The sequence below is a fragment of the Amblyomma maculatum genome, chromosome 5, assembly GCF_055883805.1.
Source record: "Amblyomma maculatum isolate TAMU_Amacu chromosome 5, ASM5588380v1, whole genome shotgun sequence".
Lineage (NCBI taxonomy): Eukaryota > Metazoa > Arthropoda > Arachnida > Ixodida > Ixodidae > Amblyomma > Amblyomma maculatum.
In genome coordinates this window covers 117,549,052-117,571,235 of record NC_139348.1, presented here as the reverse complement: position 1 = coordinate 117,571,235, position 22,184 = coordinate 117,549,052, and the positions used below count along the sequence as shown (strand labels likewise).

Sequence of the window (22,184 nt, the reverse complement as noted above, 5' to 3'; positions counted from 1 at the left end):
AGCTGTCAATCATTAATATAATGTGGCATTCATAGCACAAGAATAAAATGATCAAAATACAAAAAAACCGAGAAAAACAGATTACAAGTACAAGCAAACACGAAAAAGTGCAGCGGAACCTTTAGGCAGCATGGCTCGGCATGTGCATCTTGCTCATCCCTTCCGCACTGGAAATGTGGCGGTTCCTCAATTTCATGCTCAAATGCAGCAGCAGCATGAAGTAACACATGTATGAAGTGCTTCCGAAATTTCGTTCTGTAGGTGTGACAACTGTTTGCCAACCTTATGCTCGGGGATATAAACTTGCATTTTAGAACAAATAAACAGTGCCTAAAGCCAAAACGCTATGAGTCAACACGGAAAATGAACACAGGTGGAAATGGGGCAGGTGCTTTAGCATGCAGTTTAGTTCTCATTGCATTTGCACTCATCAATCACGAGTAATTCATTCAGCCAAGCAGCCACAGGAAACAGGGAAGTTAAATCTATGGTGAAAAATGGGCAATTGTATGTTTGACCACTTATGTGCAGTATAGTTTTTGCCTGAAGGCCAAAAAAAAAAAAGACTCTTCAGAAACCTCCTGAAAGACAAAAAGTCTTGGGTTAACGCGTATGGGATAAATAACTTTTCTCTCCGAAAATGTGGGCTTTAAAAAAACAGTCGGTTAAACACAATCTTCTAGCAAGTGCGGGCACCAAGTTATGCCATGAGTCCCAAATCTTTACTAGTACAGTTATTTATCGAATATCATTCCGCCGTCCTACTCTATGGTATTACCATCTGATCTTTACCAACTGATTGATGCAAGTGGTGAAACATATATCTTAGAAAGCCTATTTAGGTAGTTCACTCTACATCTGAACGATATATCCTAGTACAGGCCGTCGCACTTTGCCTAGGGCTCTGTCTTTCTCAACTTACACTGAAGTGCTGTGCAGCGAGCGCCAAATCACAAATGAATAAGGTAAACAATGAACTAGAAAAAAACAAGCAAACCCAATTAAAGTAAAGCAAAACACCAAAAAGAAAAACAAAACACCATGTGCATCTATATGTGCAGTGGTTTTTTGCAAAGCTTTAGTTATTAATCTACGTTTCACGTCAGTAGATAACTTGCAAATAAAATGCAAACGTTACTGAGAAAATGAGAAACACAACACCCTAAGGTTCTTGTGCTCTTCTTTCTTCGCGCCCTAACGTAGAAACCTCACCTACGAATGTTGTCCATGGTTGCTTTGAATGTGCAGCGGAAAGTGACTGCCAGGGAAAGTGAAGAAGGCGTGAGAAAAACGCAGTCAGGTGTCTCCAGCACAGCAGGTTCCGAACAGCTGCTCAAGTCGTGCTTGGAATACGCGGGCAACACAAATGAGGGCGTCGAAGAGATTGCGGTGTTCATGTCGCGATTCAAGCTGGACATGAGGACCATGACAGATGACCCGAAGGAAGACCCTCTGGAACGCATGATGGAGCTTTCTCTCGATTACGGAATCGACTCTCCGGTGTCCTTCTCCAGGAAGTACAACGTGACTGGCAAGGCGTCAGCGCCATTCGTTTTTGAAGTGAGTAGTGCATGTAGTTTCAATATTCGATCACGAACTAACGTAGCTACAGTAATAGGAAAGCAACTGTCATGCTCCTGCAAATACGCACCACAAATCCTTACCAAATGCAGTAATAGGCAGTATGTAAGGCCTAGTCACAGACTGCTGATCTTTTGCGATGAACTTTTCATCGTAATATACTAAAAATAAGCAGCGATTATAAATATTATGCTGTGCTATCTGGTACCATGTTCTAATCGTTTACTGTAAACTGAAAACCTTGACATATCACTTCTGCACTACATGTGACTGTAGGGTTTGTATATGCACTAAATTCAGCTATTTAAAGATACAGCCCTCAATCAAATACAATGTGTTTAAATTATTATCTCATTTCATTCAAAATGTATTTACAACAGGATGATAAGCATTGATAGCTCTAAACGAGTTTCCTCCTCACTTGCCCCATTTACACATATTCATGTTTCAATAGAGGAAAACGAGAAATTTACTTGTTTTCAGCCTGGAAATATCCGCCAGTTCAATACACTCCTCGCTGCGCTGTAAGGTTTAGAAATTGTAATTTTCGCACAAAATTTGCGCTCGTGTACCATGTTTGAAAACGTTTTCGTTTGGAAGTAGGGGCATTTAAAAGAAAGATAATTTTCAAGTTGTTATGACAGCATTGGGAATCCACCAGTGGAAAACATGGGGACGTGAAACTGGGGAAAACCAGTTGTAATTGGGAAATTGTACCAGTGCTGAGTAATCACAACCTCCGAAAAAGAACAAAAAAGTCATCCAAGTACCGAACAATTTAGCCACTGCACACACAAGATCTTGGTGAAATTCTGTCTATCCCGTATGAGAAAATATCGCTAAGTAAAGGGGTAACTCTCGAAGCAATAAATATAACAATTTTTTAGACTCGCCATACTGCAATATCTTAAATATTCCAGTTCCCAGATGACTTCATGGCTTTCATACCTGAACCACTTCTAAATTCAATATCATCGTTCTGCAATAAAATACGTATTCCCGGGCGATTCATGAGCACTTGCGCGGCTCCCGTTCATGTTAACACGACATGCTGAAAAACACTCTCCGCGATCCGTAATGGTCAAGACGCAACGTAGGCAGAAACGGTCGCTGGTATACCCATTGAGCTAAAAATCTATCCGATCTCCTTTCTCTTGGCAAACACAAAAGAGCTGAAGATTGTGTTGCTTATTTTGTAACTACTAAACCAGGCACACCTTCCTTTTTCTGTTTTCCTCAGCCCGCCTTCTGAACAGCACCTCTAAAAGTTGGCGGCTTCTATTTGCGGTTATGCTCGAGGAGTTTTACTCAGATTCTGTTTTTATGCTCTTGTTTGAAACTGAACAAAACTTAAAGCTTCTCTCAGATGCATGTAAACTTCATAACACATTGGTTCGAATTGCTCCAAGCACGCGTTTTATTCCTTCTTTTTGGCCCAGCGGATAGCGTATACTCACCTGCGGTGTTCGGTTTTGTTTTTAGAACATTTTTGGTATATCGTATCAACTGTTGATGGAATGTTTTTGGCGAAGCCCTGAAGGTGGAGTAGATTTGTATTAAGTGAGTAATCGCTAATTGACATCTACCTGGAAAGGTACAAAGAAAAGGAAAAGAAAAGCAGGAACTTGCACACCCTGCAACACAACAAATGCAGTCACGACTCATCACTCTGGCATTTACTCGCCTCGACTTGCAAGCGGCAACGACACCTCTTTGAGGACGCTAAGATGTTGAAAAACAGCTAGCGAAGCCTATACGTACCTGCGAGCGCCCAACAACCCAGGCCATCCGCAGCTCGAGTGGCCTGTACAGTTGCATCAAGCTCAGGCTTTTCGTGGGTTGCGATGAAGGGGTACAATAAAAAATGCTGGAATATATCGCGCCTGTGAGCAACGAATTTCTTTTATGAGATCAGAAATGCCATCCATAATTTACACCTAAATATACTTCTCCAAATTTGAATATCAAAAACCAAATATCGAATTTACACTTTAACCAAGCCATGTGATAAGAACCTCGTTACCGGTACTTGCATAATTATTTCATGAATCTCGGATAGAGTAGCCCAATTTGCTTCTTTGCATAAATCTGGCGGTACTACAAATCGCAGGTTACATGATACAAACAAAAGTATTTGAGGTTATGTACCTGGTGAATATTTTACACCTTGCAAGTCTAGATTTTAAACTTGCAAGAGAGACATTGGTGCTTACTGATGCACAAGCAAACGCAAACACACTTTTAAATGCAAACGCGAACAAGATTTAAGCATGGCTTGGTATTTTATAAGCATGCGTGAGTCGTTCATAAACGTTTCTGAAATGCCTCATCTTTATATCTTCTGCAGATTAAGCTGCACCCCGAAGTCAGAGAATTTCTTGGTGCTCTTGAATCTATAGATGAAGACAACATTGAAGACATTTACAAGATGTTCCTCTCGCGGTACGCTCTCCTTAATGACAGTGACGTGACGCAGCAACTCATCGATGCAGATGATGAAAGTAAGTTTGCGCATGCATTGCGTGTGAGTACATCGTCCATAATGTTTGCTATGCTTAGATCAAACGACGCATGAAGCAGTCATTTGTTCTGAGCTTTACGTCTATCAGGAAAATACGATATTTCTTTTAGGCACTATGGACGTTCAGAGTCTGATTAGCCAAGCCAATTTCTAGAAAAGCGCAGACAACTTCCGCCTTCCAAGAAAACTTTGGCATTCGCTGCTAAGCATAATTACTCTAGATAGGTGCAGCCAGTAGCAGCTGAGCTTAAGCGAAATAAAAAGCTACTTTAAAGCGGTGCCAGGAATATTTGCACCATATCAAGGTTTCAAAATTTTACCACGGCACTCCATCAAGTCATTGCTTAGGGACCATTTTTGTAGCTTCGAGAGATAAGTGCCAGTTGTTCAGATGGCTCACTGAAAAGTGAAACATGCCGGATTTCCTTGTCGATACCAGAATTTCACCGATTCTATACGCAAGCACAGACACAGAAAAAGTTTATATCCGTTAAATTAAGAGACGCTAAAATGTATTTCATTGAAACACATTGCCCCAAATTGCACTAAAGCAAAAGCGGCTGGACCGCGGTCTCAACCACGTTATGTTAGCTTCACCTAGGGGAAGATGACCACACCATTTATGCATTATGCTATTTATGACATAGTAACGAAGTGTTCTTTATGTTCATTCGAGGCCAACATTTGGGGCCGCTTTAGCGAATTCCCATCGTCTGTGCTGTTCTGGTCAGCAGTGAGTCCTGCGGAGATTAGACGTACAACATATTTCTAGCCGAGATGTTTATTATATGAATTCATATTTACTATGGCACGAACCGAAGACTTTATGAATTAGACTTTTGATTTTTCATGCTTTGCTGTTCGGCATATCTTATAAAGGGTATTTTTTAGATCTTTGCATTTCCTCGTAATTACATACATATCCGCGCTGGGGATGAGAGCCATGAAACACGCTGACGACTGCCAGAGTGAGCGCACAAATAGACACTTGAGGCAAAACAATTTTGACGCAGTTTATAAACTGGAATAAAAAAGACGCCGCTAAAGGGTGTTTTATTATGATTGGATGGACTTGATGGGATGCGCATGTGCGTAATTGTTGGTTTATGTGAAGAGAGATGTCCTAAAAAATCTGCGGATGGTTCAAATATGTACTGGGTGCCTTAGTACACTTTTCAAAGAATTTATTTCTTGCAATTCAAAAATGTTATTAGATTTGCATTCGGAACAACAGCATACGAAGTTCGTCCTTCATTTTCCTTGCTCATTTTTTGTTTGAACGTCGCTGTATTTCCTTTACCAGGCGTTTAACAAGCCTGTAGAAAGCAGTGGTCAAATTTAGTCAAGCTGTGACATGAGTTAATGGAGCATTTTTATCACAGACGAGCAAATGTACGTTGAGCTCACTTGATGCCAAAAAGTTTCTCCGAGCAAAATGCTGGCCTTGTGGATAAACGCAATAAAAACTTCATTATTCAAAACTTGAGTATCTACCGCATTATGCTCTATTCAAAAGATTGAGCGCAATGTTTTGTTTTACAATGTCACAAATGTATAGAGGGGCAACACGTACGCCACCGTATTGAATGATCCCAGGAAACATTCAGACTATATGCGCCGATTCGTAGCCAAAAGAACGTTGTTTACACTGACGGCGCAGATACAGTCGTGTGATGAGTATATTCTCATGCAGCGTTGTTTCATGATACCGTAAATATCGCAAAATGACATAGTTTCGAAATTTAGTTGCAGACATCATGAATGAGTCAACGCCAGCTGGTCCGCCAGCCAGAATAAGCATCGGGGACCTCGCAAACATCACAACTGTCAGTGCAGGTAAGCATATGACGTCACTAGAATAAAACTGGCCCATCGCGTTACATACAGAAGCCTTCTCTACTCTTGACGTTTAGTTCTAAGAAATTACAATGAAGGAAACATAAGACTGTCATATTCTTGCGCTGCAAAAGAACTTCCTTTCAGCAGCACATAAGCGATGTTATGAATATTACCAGTGTCTCGACGTTATATGTTTCTTTACGAGGGCACATATTATCTAGCAAATTTGTATTCCAAAGGCGAAATAGTAGCTATTGATCAGATTCACTGGCCCCAGGTCTGAGAGGTTAATAAGAGGTAATTAGGTCGCAGTATATTTTGTGACAACAGTAAACAATTTGAGAGTCCGCATTGCTGTGGCAGTATCTAAAAAAAGCAGTCCCTTCGTACAAATAAGCCGGTAATTTTTTGCACCGTCAAGATATTCAACATATACCGTACGATGCACAGACTTTGTTCGGCCCTTTATGCAATAACCATGAAAACATTTGTCTGCTCTCTTTCTTTAGGGGAGATACAGTATTCAGAGCAGCACTGATATACACTGGCTGCAATGTTCGCTTTTTTCTTCCACCCCCATACTAATCTACCATTCTACCTTGGTTTACCTAAAATTATAACATTTAGAAAAGATGTGCAATGCTAACTACTGCTTAATCCAATGCTATCTAAACGTTATATCACCAAATTTGATAAATTGTACCGAGCCTGTCAGTCATGTTGGTTTTTTTCAAGAAAATATTTCAAACACATTCATCATTTATAGTATTTTCTCGACTGCAACAACAGTATTACGTTAGGAAAATAAATTTCCTCGGGGCAGAACGCATCAGCCAGTTTATATTCACTGTTCTGGTGTCTCCTTGGCGTTGAGGATGCCTCCAGAATTGAAGCACTAGGCAAAAGTTCTGGCCTTATGGCCAGTGACAAGTGTATTTCTCTATGGCATTGTAATCGTGGGCTAATACCTGGAATAATGTACTACCTTTTATAAAAGCAATTACACTGCCAACTATTACTTTCAAATAAGGATAACAAAAAGCATTAGTGTCAAACGAGTTTGTTTAAAGTAATAAAAATTTTTCACATCAGAGATTTGCATTCTGATACAGATTATGTTTTCCTTTTTGTGTCAGAAACTAATGTTTCTCTGTGGTATTCGGGCAAAATCTTCAGCGCACAGACAAGAGCGTAAAAATCGCCTCCTAGTTCAACTTTCTTCATATGTACAGCTCTGCGATTCGTCGTATACATTGTGGACGTAGGAATACAACACGCGCTGCAATCATGTACCCTGGGGTATTTGAATCCCACTAGCCAACAAAAGGATAAAATATTGCATGCCAGTGGCAATGAAGCGTGCGAGGGAGCACCACCAGCCTGGTGCCGCAGGCCAGCAAGAGCTCCGATGGTAATGGTCAGAGGAATAGACTGGATTTGGTTCGCACCATTTTATAGGCATAATAAGGCGTCTGGAAATAGGCTGATGTCTTGGCTCAGGGTGGTGGCAGCACAGGTTCAAGGAAATTAATTTCTTCTTTACGAGATGCATTTAGTAAACCACCGCCGCCCAAGAAATGAAATAATGTGGTCAATTTAAATTTCAGTGTGAGAGGTGCGTATTTATTTTCAGAAAACCTTCTCATTTATGAACAGTACGCTGCGCCAAAGCTAACGTTTCCACATCCACTTACAAGTGCAGCAGTGCTGGTTAGTAGTCGCACTGTTTATTGCTGGACTGCTGCGCATAATAGCCGAGATAATGAAAGAACGGTAGCTTAAGAAACGCAGAACAAGCCAGATGAAACATAAGGATACCCAACATACGTTTATTTATTAGTGATGACATCTTTGTGTTTCTATACTCTATAGAGTCTGAAATAGAAGAGCCCTGACTCATGTTTACGGCACTGCAGACCGGTGGAAACAACTGCTTTCTCGAGGCGGCCGTTCTGAGGTGGCCCTCAATGAGCCCGTGGCCGCCGAAGAGCAGGCGCTGGCCCTGGTGACTTACCTGTCGCGGCCAGCAGAGAGACTGGCTATGAGGCGCGTTCTGGCCTGGCACATGCTGCGCTACGTCTTCGGGCCGAAGGAGGATTTTCTCTCAGAAATGAACCGAACTAGGACGGCAGACGAAATTCCAGATGACGATATCTTCAGGGTGGGTGTTTAACTATACTTTTTGGATCTGTGATCGCCATAACCACGGTTTGGTAGAGTGCGAAATAATATTTTATGAACTTGAGCGGTACGGAAAATGCAAAACTAACGCAGTCATTTATATTCAGAATACTTTAGGAAGTCATCATCACACTTTCAGGGATCTGCTCAGAATTCACTGCGTAAAACTGGTTCAGTGAATAATGGGACAGCCATAGGTAGAACGTTTCGGTGAATGTTGTCGGCCAAGAAAGTACCTTTGAAAATTGATTGCGGCAACGAAACAGGTAGTTAAAATTATTATTTATAATTCACTATAATAGCGCGCAGACAAAGATAAGGACAAATATGATCTGATTACAATAGATTCTTTATGAATCCGTTGCAAAAAATGTTCAATAAAGCTCCATCTTCAAAAGTATCTTTGCCAGCGGTAGCTTTCGCTCAACGACTATTTTTTGTCATAGGGTCTTTATTATTGAGTTTGTCCCCGAGCCAACTGCTACGTCATTCAAGGCTTGACTGGGCGTTAGTCAGAGCTGCGGAATTTCCGGTAACTATGTGCTATTGGTTCATCCGTACGTATATTTTGTATATTGTTAGGTACACAACAACAAGCCGAATAAAAACAATGGCAGATCAAGCATGATAAAATCCTGATGCATTTGAGCTGCATAACCTTAAGGAAAGCATTTCAATCCTACAATGTGCTGAGATGTTTATCAGGAATGTTACTTTTAGCAAAGAAAGTGTTCCTTTTAGAAATTTAATATAACGAAGAGTTCACTGGTTGTTTCCACCGATCGTGTTGGTGGCACACAAATAGTGTAATCGCAGGAGTGGCGAAAGAAAGCCAATATTCTCACACAGTAATAACTTTCTTGGACCTAGGTGCGCGCATATAGCAGTGGGACTGTCAAATGGTAAAGTAAATGTTAGTATAAAAAGCACAAGAAATTATAAGAAAGTTGGCCGAAGCGTAAGAAGCAGCTTTAGTGTGCTCGGAGACGAAATCCTCATCTCATTGATATAGAAGTAAATTGTTGCTGTAAAGATGAACCTAATACATAAATTAGAAGCCGATAGTATTCTCGCAAAAATGCACGTCTTTAGGCTTCCCCCGTGTACGGGATAAAACTTGCCCCTTGCATTCAAAAATAGCAATCCAATTGTCTTGGCGCACAGAGCTGAGGTCTTATTAGCGGGCGGTTTTAGAGCGGGAAGAAATTTCTAATTAAGTAGCCTAATAGTTTTCAATATAGTTCGCTTCTGCTGAACTCTGCACGATAGGATACGGAGTACGAAAGTGTGCGGATCATCGGGCGTATGGAATAGGTTATGGCAACGTTCATGTGTACATACACTGATCAAAAACACATTGCTCTGGTTGTATTCGGCTTTTACAATCATTGGTAGCAAAAATTCACTGATTAGTTGGCAATATATTATCACGTGGTATTACATAAGTTCATCGCCGCTATCTTTACTATCATGCCGATGAAGTATTATGGACATTAACTTGTGGTGCAGAACGGAGTGGACGCTTGCATATAGGGCTGTCGACTGTGAACTTTAATTAAAGAAATTATTAAGAAAATATTTTTTGCATCTTTTTTTTTCTTGTGTAGACAACTCCAGACAGCAAGTGTGACGGGCTGGTGGCCAAAGTAAGCGGCATTCGGTACAGAGCTCTTGACATGCTAGAAGGTGAGTTTAGCTTTTGTGTGGATTTTAGAGTGACAGTACTAACTTGTCCAACTTGTACCTGAATTGATCGCGAATGAATATGACAACTTTATGATATCATGTAGGCCTCCTTAGGTCGCTCAATTAAAACATTACAGTTGAGCCATGTTAGCTACCAGCTACTACTTCCAGCGCTTGTCGGTGAATTTTGCTCTAAACACGACAACGCCAACAACGTACACCTCACCTAAATTTTTGGGGTAACGGGGTGTTAAAGCAGCCCAATAAGAATGCTTTAAATAAAAGAAATTATGCGCAATAACCTTTCGCACCTGTTTAACACTTCGCTTCGAAACGTGAACATCAAATTTTATTTAAGCGATGTACCTGCCTAGCAACAATATGAAAACTAATAAGAAGAGATAAATGTTTCCCAGAAGCAGTAAACAAAGCACAACTATCTCCTCGGTCAGTACGTTAAAGAGGTCATTTAAAGCTTGCTGGTGCGACCTAGCGATAAAATAAAGTGAGAAGGAGACAGGAGAGCACAGTTGTAGACAGAAGTGCCATTTGAGAGTGCATATCTTTCAAACTGAATGACAGAGTCAAATATTGTGAAAGCGAGTTCACTACACAACGTGTGAAAACCATAGCCCGTACGGAATCCATATCAAAATAAGAAAACAAATTGGTGTCTAAATACAACATGTGTTCATGCTTCTCAAAAGCGTGAACATTGGACAAGTACCACATCGGCAATGAGTTTGGGTAGTTCCTTATTTCAAAGAATCGGGGTTGTTTTTTAATGCAATGTAATTTGTTGCATCATTCGATGTCACAGGCTTTGTACGCCGACCATAATGTAGAAAGACATTACCCAATTTCTTCATAAGTGCCCAGAAAGATGGAATCTATATATATACTTTGCAGATAGCTGTGTTCTAGACGGTACCTGCCGCAAGCAGCTCGTACACACCATAAAGTAACTCAGCTGCCGTGGTTGCCATTTGGGCCCAAGTAGGTATGCGGAATATGTTATGTTAAGAAGTTGTCCAAGTTTAAAGCAATAAAATTGTAAAAAAATTTCTGGACGTGTTTGACAAGACCAGTAAATTTGTTTTTAAATCTAAGTGTAATGCTAACGGATATTCGGCTGAAATATGACCGGACATGGGTGGAGTTTGTCCGTGCGAGTATTAGGTCGAAGATTTTCAATACATGGGCATATAAATTTCGCAAGCTGGCTCTGCAAAGACCATCTGAATTTGCAGGGTGGATGCTCTCAAAATCAATGTTACATGTAGCCTTTCTAGTAAGCATTTTAACTAAATGGCTTGTTTGGAGTACGTTAGAATTGGTGTACAATGTTTCAAAATTTTTTATAGCCCTCGACCTTGACATGTGTGCGTGTTTTTTTTTTGCAGTTTCACATCTGACGAGCATTATTACACTTCATTATTGCTCTACTGCTGGGCATAACGCAATGATTTTCTTAATGCCTAGGTGTCGATGCTGTGCCACCCGAAACGATCGCGAGTGTGACACGCATCATGGCAAACTTCCAAGATGCCGTCGCTACCGTGTTCAAAGCTGGTGACGTCGCAGAAATCCGCAACCGCTCGACTCATTCCATGGATTATCACAAAACGAATGTGGCCCTGTTCGCCAAATGGAGGAAAAAGCACGTTTATCCCGATATCTTCTTTGCAGCACCTGGGAGCTTGAACGAGGTAACACACGATTGTTAAAGCGAGACAATATGTAGTCTTGTCTTTATAAAAAATGAATATTTGCAGCAGACGTCATGACTAACAGTGTATTCATGGTTGGCATTGGCAAATGTAAGCTTAGCTTCTATCATTGTGTGTATAAGAATTATACTTAGACTGGCATGTTTAGTAGCGGCCAGTCACTGGCTCTCGCACACCGTTGCAGGTGCCTAGAAGCATACAACTTACGCGGAGCAGTAACAAACACCGCTGTTGGATAATATATTACTTTTACCCTTCAACTTACAAACATGATTATATGTGTATAGCCTTGTTTTTATGCAGGGGCATAAATTATATAATATATTAGAAATCAATCACATGTGTATGTATAAACAATAAGGCTAAAATAAAGCTTAATAACTGCGGAACGTATTACCTATTCATTTCTTTTAAGACGCGTGCTTTAGTTTAGGCATATATGAGCAACACTTTCGTAGCCTTGGTATATCTTTATCAGATTGCATCAGCATTATTTGAAGGCGTAGAGATAGGGTAATTGAAACCCTCAAAGATCAGTAAAATTTAGGGGAGTGGTCATTTTGCAACCGAAGCTCGCTATCGAAAAGTACCTTGACTGGGATAGTTATCGATTCGCAAATAAATTTCAAATTTTTTTTTAATTGCGCTAACGGCTAAGTGGTGAATTGGTGACTTATGAGGAGCCACACCTTGCACGCAGAAAGCCACTGCAGCGACAGGAATGACAGGAACACCAGGTCACAGCTTCATTGTAAAGTGGCTGTGGCATCTCCGTGCTTGGCACTCTCTGCCTCCATTGGTGAAGGCGTTGCTTCCGACTATGGCATCAGTGGCTAAGGTGGAAGATCCATCTGCCTTCTTCCGACCGCCATACTACGATGCCACGGCGCCAGCGGCGTACAACTTCGCGGCACTGGGGCAGGTACGCTAGAATTATGGCTAAATTTCATTTCTGGTCCGTGGTCTGAATAACGTCTGTGGAAATGACTTAAGGAGGTGGGTAGTTATATTGCAGTCCTCCACGTCACACTAAGATCTATTGCGAAGGAAAATACAAAGACTAAGAATGAATAAAAATTAACAAGAACAATATAGTACCGCATTAGTCATCCGCAATTTATACGATTTCCCCTAGAATGAACGAGAATGTCTTAGTGGTTTACTTCTGCACCGAAAGGAGAGCCATTGCAGAGCAGGGCTATAAATGAAAACCAGTTAAACTAGCAAGAAATTGCTGCAGTTAAATATGGCGGAGTCTGCTTCAGGCGCTTCACAGCAGAATGGGTCCAGATCACACTTACCTGCAAAAAAGAACAGGGCTTCAACTGTGCACTTTATTCTCGCTCTAACTCAGCGCTCTGTACTTAATGTCAGCCCTTTCGTGTAATATATTGGAAACCAATTCTTTTCTTGCAGCGTTTGTGATTTATTTTCCCCCTTTTTCTGACAACAAAGCGAGATTCAAATATTATCCTCTGAAGTACAAAATCGCTTGATGAAGGATGCATGTATTTCTTTTTTGCATTTACAATCGTGGGTTCGGAATTGGCTTAAACTTCTATCTCTACAAACTCTGCCATCAACGCCTTGCGAAGCGTTTGCCGCTATCAGACGTTTTAGGCGAACAAGGCAAATTGTGATGCACATATCATGAACTTTTTGTACTGAAAGGGTGGTCAAACGTTTTTTGTTTTAATAGCCTCTATATGAGAGGCCTCATATTCAAAGAACATTGCCGTGAAGTTTTACTGTAGATATCTGACATGTAATTCGACTTACTGTAAGCCGATTTGTAAATCCTGCGCTGTCGTCTTCTATTAACATGAAAACGCAGGAGCATCTTGTATTTCCCCAAACATGTTTAGTTCGGTAAAGGCACGCCGATGTTGGAGGTAGACATTTGGAGACAGTAATAATTGCTCGAAAGCCAGCCTCTTTTCTCCTATCTCCACCATGTAGTAGTAAGCTTTGAAATCGAAAAAAAAAAATATTATTAGCCAAACTGATATGTACGTTTTGTGAACCGCCTGGTTACAGTACTAAGCTGCTAGCCTATGTATGCAAAGAAGCCAGATTTAGCATAGTTTTCACGAAACAGCCGACACAATATATTAAAAGTAATTTCCTTGTGGAGTGGTCGATAATAAACAAAATTATCTATCTGTAGATCATCGCTGAAGTCATGGCACACGAACTCGTCGAGCAACGCCGCAGTGATCCAACAGTGGCTGAACGCTGGAAGCAGCTCTGGGAGCATACCGACGCTGGAGACGCAGACAGCATATACTGCCTGCGCACAAGCCTCATCAAGGTAGGGGCATCATTGTGTCTATTTTAATTTAAATGCAGTTTAGTATATCAGCGTTTTTATTTTTAGAAAACTGAGAAATGCTTCTTGCAAAACAAAATCAGGAGATCACCTCTCGAGTCTTGTTTGAACAAAAATGCACGTCTCAAACGGAATTGGAATGAATAACAATAACATGGCCGCAGGGAGCTTATCAATGTATTAAGTTGTTGACAAGTACGGCGTTTAGGTTCAGAGCTTATGACCCTTCTGTCAAAGGAGCGGGCTGCTAGATATACGATTTAAATTACGGCAAGGGATGATGAAGAAATCCACACAAGAATGTAACAATAAGAATATTACATAAATGGGAAGGTCATTTATAAACATCATGTAAGCGAATTACGTTTAACTCTTTAGGCGTAGCTGTGCTCGTCATTTTGTTTGCTAGGGAAATAAATACTCATTTTAAGAACTTAGCAGCTTATTTTTCGGCGCTTGGTGGAAAGGAAGAGATAGGAACTCGGTTGTTTCATTACATGTGTCACCAAAAATCTGAGAGGTGCGGGACGGCTTTGTTTTGAATTCAGTTGAAAAGAAAGCAGGCGCCCGTGAAAAGACGAATGACATCGTTTCCTTGCTTTTTTCCGGTGTTTGAAATATTACACCTAACATTGCGGTATACCAAATGTTGTTATAAATTTGTCTACCTTCAAAATATCCATATTTTGCAGGTTTAATGCCGCCAACATTTCAAATAGGTTATTTTGAATTTGAATTCAAAATTGGTTCGGCAGAAGCAATAATTCTTTTTCTATTAATGTTGAGTTCGCGTTTTTCGTTACCTTCCTTCGGCAGAACGGCACCTGGCGGCAGTCGAGGCTGAAAGAAACAGAGCTCGCCGACAGGGCGTCACATGTTAAGGCTGTGGGATCTCGGATAGCCTTTCTGGCATTCCCGAATGCCCAGCATGAAGACATCACTGCGCGTGAAGGTCTGATGAAGGAGCTGCCAGGGACCGATCTCTCGAGCAAGCAGCTCTTTTTCGTGATTCACTGCGCGCTAAGCTGCGCCAGGGGTAGGGACGATGTTGGAGGCGTCCGGACCTTGAGCAGCGACCAGCTCTGCATGGTCGTGTACAAGACGCGAAAGGACGCCGTGGACGCATCTTGTGCGGAGCTAGGCGGCAGAGAGATTCCGAATGAATGCCGCTACATATAAAGCGTTAATAAAGTCAATGGAGAGCGCTTGTGTTTGTGGAAAACTACTTAATATATATTCATATTTGCGTCCATAAAAGGAACCTAAGCGACGAATATTAAATGCCGTGAAAGCTTCCTGCGTTCATTAGATATCTGGTTTTGTATAGATGTGCTTCTTGATCATTGCTTTCCTGAGGTATAAGATTATATCTGTCGTTTGGCAGCATATGCTGTGAATTGATCATTCCAAGAATGGTATACCTATGCCTTAGTTGGGGCTGGTATCCTAATTTCTTTGTCATTGTTTTTCCTGTATTTCGGTGTTTGTTCTCTATGAGAATGGTCCATATTTTCCATGAAATTGTGTGAAAGCTAGCTCTCCATTTATGAAAAAATGCGACGTCTTGTCCTGCCTTGGAGAGCTTTTCCACGCGCAGTGCAAGCAGCCAATGGAGAAGCATCCCGCATCCGTATGTCTTCTCAGTTGTTTTGTACCCTTGCCACCAGATGCAGGGCTCCGCACGTGAGGTATGAAAAAGTTGCACTGATACGCTCAACACTTCTTTTACGGCGAAGCATTTCACTTTGTAAAGGAAGACTTTGTGAAGGAAAAGAAAAAGAGGTGTTAGTGCGGGGCGGTGTAGGGGAAGCGTAGCTCCTTCGCCTCAACGGTAGGGTCTCGCAACTTCTTTCTGCTCACTGGGTGCCTCTGAGCGAGTTTAACGGCAATTGTTACCGAGAGGTGTCTGTGAACGTAACCTAAATCCAGGCAATATACACTCACTGAAAGCAGAAAATGATTGCGGAGAAGCTAATTGAAAAATTGTACCGTTGTCATGACGTCACTTTATTGCTGTGTTCACGGCTGGTCTTTCGGCTATTAAGACATAAAAACATCCCATAATGCAATCGAAAGGAAAACAGCCCCCTGTAAAGATATTGGTAGCTAACTTTAACGTTGCGAATAAAAATGTTGCACTTAAAAGATTCGAACAGATGTTTTAATCGCTCAGTGGTTATATAAGTAGTATAAATCATCGAATGGGCCACTAAATCCTTTTTTCTTTTCTGACATGGTATTTATTATACGTAGTTATGTACAGAAATATGCACAGACTTATTACAAAGCACTCAGCCGTTGCTCTGCTGAATTAAAGTACTAATGAAGAAAAAAAATAAGCCGAAGGCTATAGACAAATCACGCTTGAAAATGTCGAGCACAAGAATTTCGCCAATATTTTATCAAATCGCCTGCAGTTGGCAATGTCGGTTCTCATTGGCCCTTACCACACGTGCGGCTTGAGGGGCAGTACCATTCAAAGTAATGTACCTATTGCGCGCATAATCCTCGAATCGTGCTCCTGCTCTCATGATCAGGTTGCTTTACTGCAAGTCGACCTCGCAAAAGCATTTGATCGCGTTCGTCATTCATTCCTGTTTTCTTGTTCGGAGCGAGCGAATGTTGGTTCTGTAGTGCGTATCATATCTGTCCTACGATATATGTGCCTGTCAGACCATCATGCATGAGAACCAGTTCAATCCGTTCCAATTTCGGCATGGCACGGAGACTGTGACAGCATTCATCGCAGTTCTTCCGCTACGTAATAAAGCCAAACAACAGACTTAGCCCTAAAACGTACGCCGACAGCGTCGCAGACTACAAGCCGTGAGGTCGGGTTTGAATGCGGATGCCGATTAAGCATCGCCATCTGAGTAAATGTTGTCAAGCCGATATTTCAGCCCCTACAGAGTCTTTGTCTCTTCGGAAGCCTGGACTAGGATGTCACTCGATCCTCACTACAAAATAGTATCCCTGCTTCGCCGAGCGCTACCATAAATTAGTCTTAGGCAGTAAGGCATATTTATTCGTTTTAAAGGACGTTTTTATGTTTAACTAAAATTTATACTTGATCTTTACGGTTTAGTTTGACGGGATCGAGGCATGGTTTTCGAGGGGGAATACTGCAGCAAACTTCTCTTTAATTTTGCCTGCCCATAACTTCTGGCATATAGCCGTATGGTCTTTGCTGTGGCGCTCTTAAGACTGTTGTGCCCTTCGTTTGTGTACTGCTAGTATCATTAAGACGCGGCTCCGTCACTTTAATCACGGTGTGCGGCAAAATTTATCAGCAATAAACTAATCATTGGCGACTGCCCCCCCCCCTCCCTTGTTGTTCCAAACTATTCAAGATTCTTTTAGCCGGTTCGTCTACATGTTTATTCGCCGAATATGAATTCAGCTCTGGCGAGTGCATTGGACAATCGTAGTTCCTGCTCGTCAGTAATTTTCCGGGTGCATGTCCACGAAAAAAAGCTTGCTTCCTTCCAAGGCAGTCTCTTCTTATGGTGCCTTTGGTATTGGTACTTCCAATACTTCAAATTATTGCAACTGTATTCCAACGCGCACATGCATAACTACGCCAGTAAACTTGATGTTCTAGATTTTTACCCTCTGTAGTCGACCAGACCTTTTTGTCTCCTTGGTCAAAAAAGTTTGAGTGTGAGTTGTCATAACATAAAAGCACGAAAGCGACTCTTATTCATACTAAGTAATACTCTTGTTTGGGCGAGTTGGTTCATCTTTGAAAGGTTACAGTATTCATACTAGCAACGGTAGAATTTCTTATCCTAGATAGCGCTGACAGCCACGTGCCCAAAATATGAAAATAGAAGAGTATGGCTACAAAAAAGCTTCGCAAAAGCTGCTTGCCATAAAATCAAATTTTTCACGCTCCGGGATCAGAATTATTGAAGCTCATGCAGCAGTTATGTACAAAATGGCCTTTATTTTTGGTAACGATTTCGCAAGCAGTTCTTCTATTGTTCTTTTCCATTCGCCTGCAAGAAAGTAAAGTGGCAATTTATTTTATTGCTATCGGTTGTTGCTGACCACGTTATACTAAGGAGTGGTTCAGTCAGCCTATATTTCAAAACAAGTACTATATCAGGAAACTTCTCTGGCACTGCAGTATTTCTTGTGCTCATAGAATGCTGTCCTTGACGACTGACGCAGTCTTGTGCAGCCTAAGTGAATTTGTGTCATGGCATAATGATTCGATATTCTAATGATGCACACATTTTGCTTGTGTGGAGAGCAAATACTTCAGGTGAAATTATCTAAATGTATTGGTTTTAAAGTATTTCTTATTCGATATTTAGGGTCTAGGGAACTTAATCGAGTTATTGCTGCCTAGGCAGCCACCATTGTTTGGTCCACACAGACGTTCATTGGAGATGAAGGAGGTCATTCTCATCCATTGTACTTGCTCATTTGGTAAATTTGTCATAATTTTATTTTTCGGATATGAGAGTAGAATGACAAATGTACGTAAATTCTGCTTTTATAAAACGGAAATGTATGCCTGATATCCTGATGATGCCCGCGATACTGTAACCTAGTGGCAAAGAAATGCTTTAAAACTGAGGTTCACTTTGACACACCGAAGCTGGCTGGTTACGATCTGAGCGGCGAGAACAAAGGCCATGCTGGCGTGTGAGAAGTTCAAAAAATTTTTGTAGTAAAGCTGAAGGTGTGGCAAAATAATTTAATAAAGCTTACGCTGACATGCATGTTATGTGAGTCAGTTTTTGTACGTGCTAACGCTAATTTGTCATTTCAAGAATATCATGTTAAGTTAGGAATTTGTAATACACTTCGAAGCACTGAATAGAGTAATTACGTCGGAGGTATTTAGTGTATCTTTAAAATAATAAATGGTTTTGTGGGTGTACTTCAGTGACATAATTTGAGATTAGTCTAGCTCCCGCTAATAATTTCACTGCTATAATTGCCTGCCCATTAGCGTCAGTATTACCACAGCTACATTCATTGACAAAATATATCTTCTTTTGTTAATCTCTGACTATCCTTCAAATGCGCCGTGTACCGTCAGATCATTTCTTACAATGCTAATACCTTATCTGGCCGCCTGACTCATTTCTATCGCCTGTTTGCTATAGCTGTAAGAACTAAGTGATATTCTTTCTTGCAGCTCTCCTCTTCAATTAAGTAGAGACAAACATAATGCTGTAATTACCAGAACCTTTTTTTCGTTTGATGGACCGATCTTTATCCATTGTGTTCCTAAGGTACAAAAAGGCTTTGGAAAAAAACAGAAGAAATAATAATATTCTGCGTTACCAGTTATAGCATGTCTCTGCAAAAAATGCTTTAGAGTATTACGTACGAGCAAGCTGCTTGAAAAAAACAACACAGTTACCAAAATAAACGCAAGCTAAGGGAGAACGTTTGATTCATTTCAAACATCAACAACATTATTACCTTTCGTGCTGCAACATCGGCATCCACTGTACTTTTGCAAATTGAATCCTAGATTTCCTCTATTTTTTATACCCCCCTGTAAATATTGGTGGAATTTAGTTTTATAACATCGTATGCTCCAGTTAGAGACGATACATGAGCTTTAAGGTCGATGAGAATAATTGATGCACTTTAATTGCTTCTGAATCCATCAGATGCCAAATTTGAATAAGTGCTGGGCGTCACCTTATTTCTCTCATTACTTCAAAATTGTATTTAATAACTCTTGAATTAAATTGAGACATTCCTGAAGGAGTGAGAACGAAATATCGCGGAAATATATTAATAACGACTCTGGTACTGCTGCATACTACAGCCAGAGGTAGGCCTACGAAAGCCACACGAATACTGTCATAGGCACTTTTAAAGCGATAGCTTCACTACTTGATATAAATCAATGTCTCCGTGCACAGAAATTTGACCTTAAAGTGATCCACAGGTCGAATGACAAAGCACTTGTGGTGTCGCTATGGGGGCGCACCCCATAGGTGGAGATCAATGCAACAATTTTAAGCTATTCGATAGAAAAAAATTATACGTGGCTTAATTTATAAAAGATAAACAACTGTATTTAGAACAAAGTAATGCAATCGGCAGACGGTTAGCTAACATTATACACTAGGCACTAGAGACCTTTTTAAACATTTAACATGTTGACGGCTTTAACTTCTGTACAGTACAAAAAGTTGCGCAAATCGAGGAAGTTTTTCTATTACAGATGCTGCACAGTACAAAAAAAATTTTTCAAGATGCATGACAACTCATATGATAGTAAATCCTTTTCTGCATACGTTATGAAGTTGTTGGAGAATTAATGCTTGCGATTGAAGGATTCAGTTGATTTCATGGTCTAGTCATGCGTGAAAAATATGAATATTTTAATCAATCTATGCTGCGTGAGTACTCGCATAGTGTGTGATGGTGTTTATTTATATATATACATATATATGAATGCGTGTGTTTGTATATGTGTGCGTCTGCCGTAATAAGGTGACAAATATCTTCTGAGATATTACAGAGCATTTAGGGCCTACTTCTCTCGTGCTAATTCTCAACATGTACCCACCTGTAGAGCACAGCGAGCTACATTTCTCAGTTTACACTCAGTCGCTATATGTTTCTTGCTAAAATAGCATAGCTGCTCTTATTCTTCTAAAACATTTGCAGAGACGCCATCTGTAATTATGATTGCTTAGCCCTTTTAAAGGGGAAAATATTATTCAGGAATGCATTACGGCACGGCGGAAGAATTTGGAATATTCGTAGTCCCTGAAGTGAAACATCCGGCGCCAGGAGGTCTGTGCGTATGCTTTCATGAAAGCCCGGTCTCCGCAGCGAGAGTACAAACCATCGCGGAGTTTTAAGAAGAGTGCCGCACGTCGGCATCTAGTTGTAACATTGCCTCAAGTGCATATCTATTTATTTATTTGTTTGTACATACTTGTACCCCTACAGGGGCTATCGCAGAAGTGGGCTTATACAAAACAACCTAGGTGCAATATAAACATAAAAATCTAAGCAGCAAAAAGCTAAACTCCAAAATTGAAAACGTACAAAAGTCAACATTAGTTGGGTGCACGGGTACAGTAAATAAAGATATTGAAATTTTGTTATGGCATGCATAAATATATGAATTGGTAGGAAGTGCACTAGCCCGGATAATTTATTCTAAACTTCGTTGTTACGCGGAAAGAAACTGTATATCAACACATTATAGCGAGCAAAGCAAGGTGCGCGAATAAGATTACGGTAACATCTTGTTGACGATAGTATGGCACTCGTGGTGTAACCGTCGCTTAACAGCCGGTACTGCGAATGAATAATGCAGTGCAAATATTTTAGCATTTCTACTCTCCAGCGGTGGGCGAGGGAAGCTAATTGTAATGATTCGAGGATAGAAAATGGTAAAAAATCACGGCGACATTTATTACATATGGAGCGAGCTGATTTCCTTTAGATTGTCTCAGTTTTGTTATTGTCTGTGCGGTTGTAAGGGTTCCACACAAAACAACCTTAGTCAACGATGTGACCGATTATAGATTTAAACATTAGTAAACTGGTTTCCTTTGAAGCCTGGATTGTTGTTCCTTATATATATGCTAATTTTTTAGGGCTCTATTACAAATTATTGCAATATGTCGGGATCGTGATAAGGTATTCTTGGTTGTTCGCTTCTTAAGACATTCTCCGAATTCTAATGTAAAACCTGACCTTTGAAGATATTGTAGAGAAGTGCTATTAAACTTTTCCTGCTGCAAATAATAACAAAGAAGAACCAATTCATAGTTATAAGGAAAGCCTGCATTAGTGTCGAAGGAAGGCTGGTTACAAATTATTGGAGTGCCCAACGTCTGAAAAGCTTCCGTCATGCCCGAATAAAGAGATAAGATTCGAGGACTACAAACCTTTCGTCTGAAAAAGTTAGCAATTTCTTTCGTACTTTTTGCACAGTGTGGAATACAACGGCCGCTGAGAAAATAAAGAGGATAAAAGTGGGTGGACATATATAGAAGCATAAAATGCGAGCCGGTCTGCGGAAAATGTTTGTGCCAATTTTACAAGGGGAGCACGAAGCGTTGTGCAGAGGACAGCAAACATCTCGGCCAGTCACAGAAGCCGAACAAAAACAGAAGTTAATAAAACGAAGAGTACGTTATTTACAAAAATGAGCAAAGTCTGCTTCTGCAGTTTTTCATTCTGTTTGCCTCCATCGCAGCTTTCCGCTCCCCCTCTGCACCTGGAGATTAGCTTCGACCAGGTGTCCATCCCTGGGATAAGGTGCACGTCCCTTCATTCGGCATCAACAGTTATCTCATACATACAAATTTCTACCCAC

General features: G+C 40.7%; 1 protein-coding gene across 1 annotated transcript; it reads left to right on the top strand.

The window, feature by feature from the left end:
- Nucleotides 1-1,218: 1,218 nt before the first annotated feature.
- Nucleotides 1,219-15,066, top strand: LOC146189308 (uncharacterized). Its single transcript, XM_084605232.1, has 9 exons — nucleotides 1,219-1,560; nucleotides 3,929-4,082; nucleotides 5,849-5,938; nucleotides 7,858-8,102; nucleotides 9,730-9,808; nucleotides 11,291-11,517; nucleotides 12,239-12,460; nucleotides 13,706-13,849; nucleotides 14,684-15,066. The coding sequence occupies exons 1-9, from the start codon at nucleotides 1,219-1,221 to the stop codon at nucleotides 15,044-15,046; spliced, it is 1,866 nt and encodes a 621-aa protein (XP_084461358.1). The 3' UTR covers nucleotides 15,047-15,066.
- Nucleotides 15,067-22,184: the final 7,118 nt, after the last annotated feature.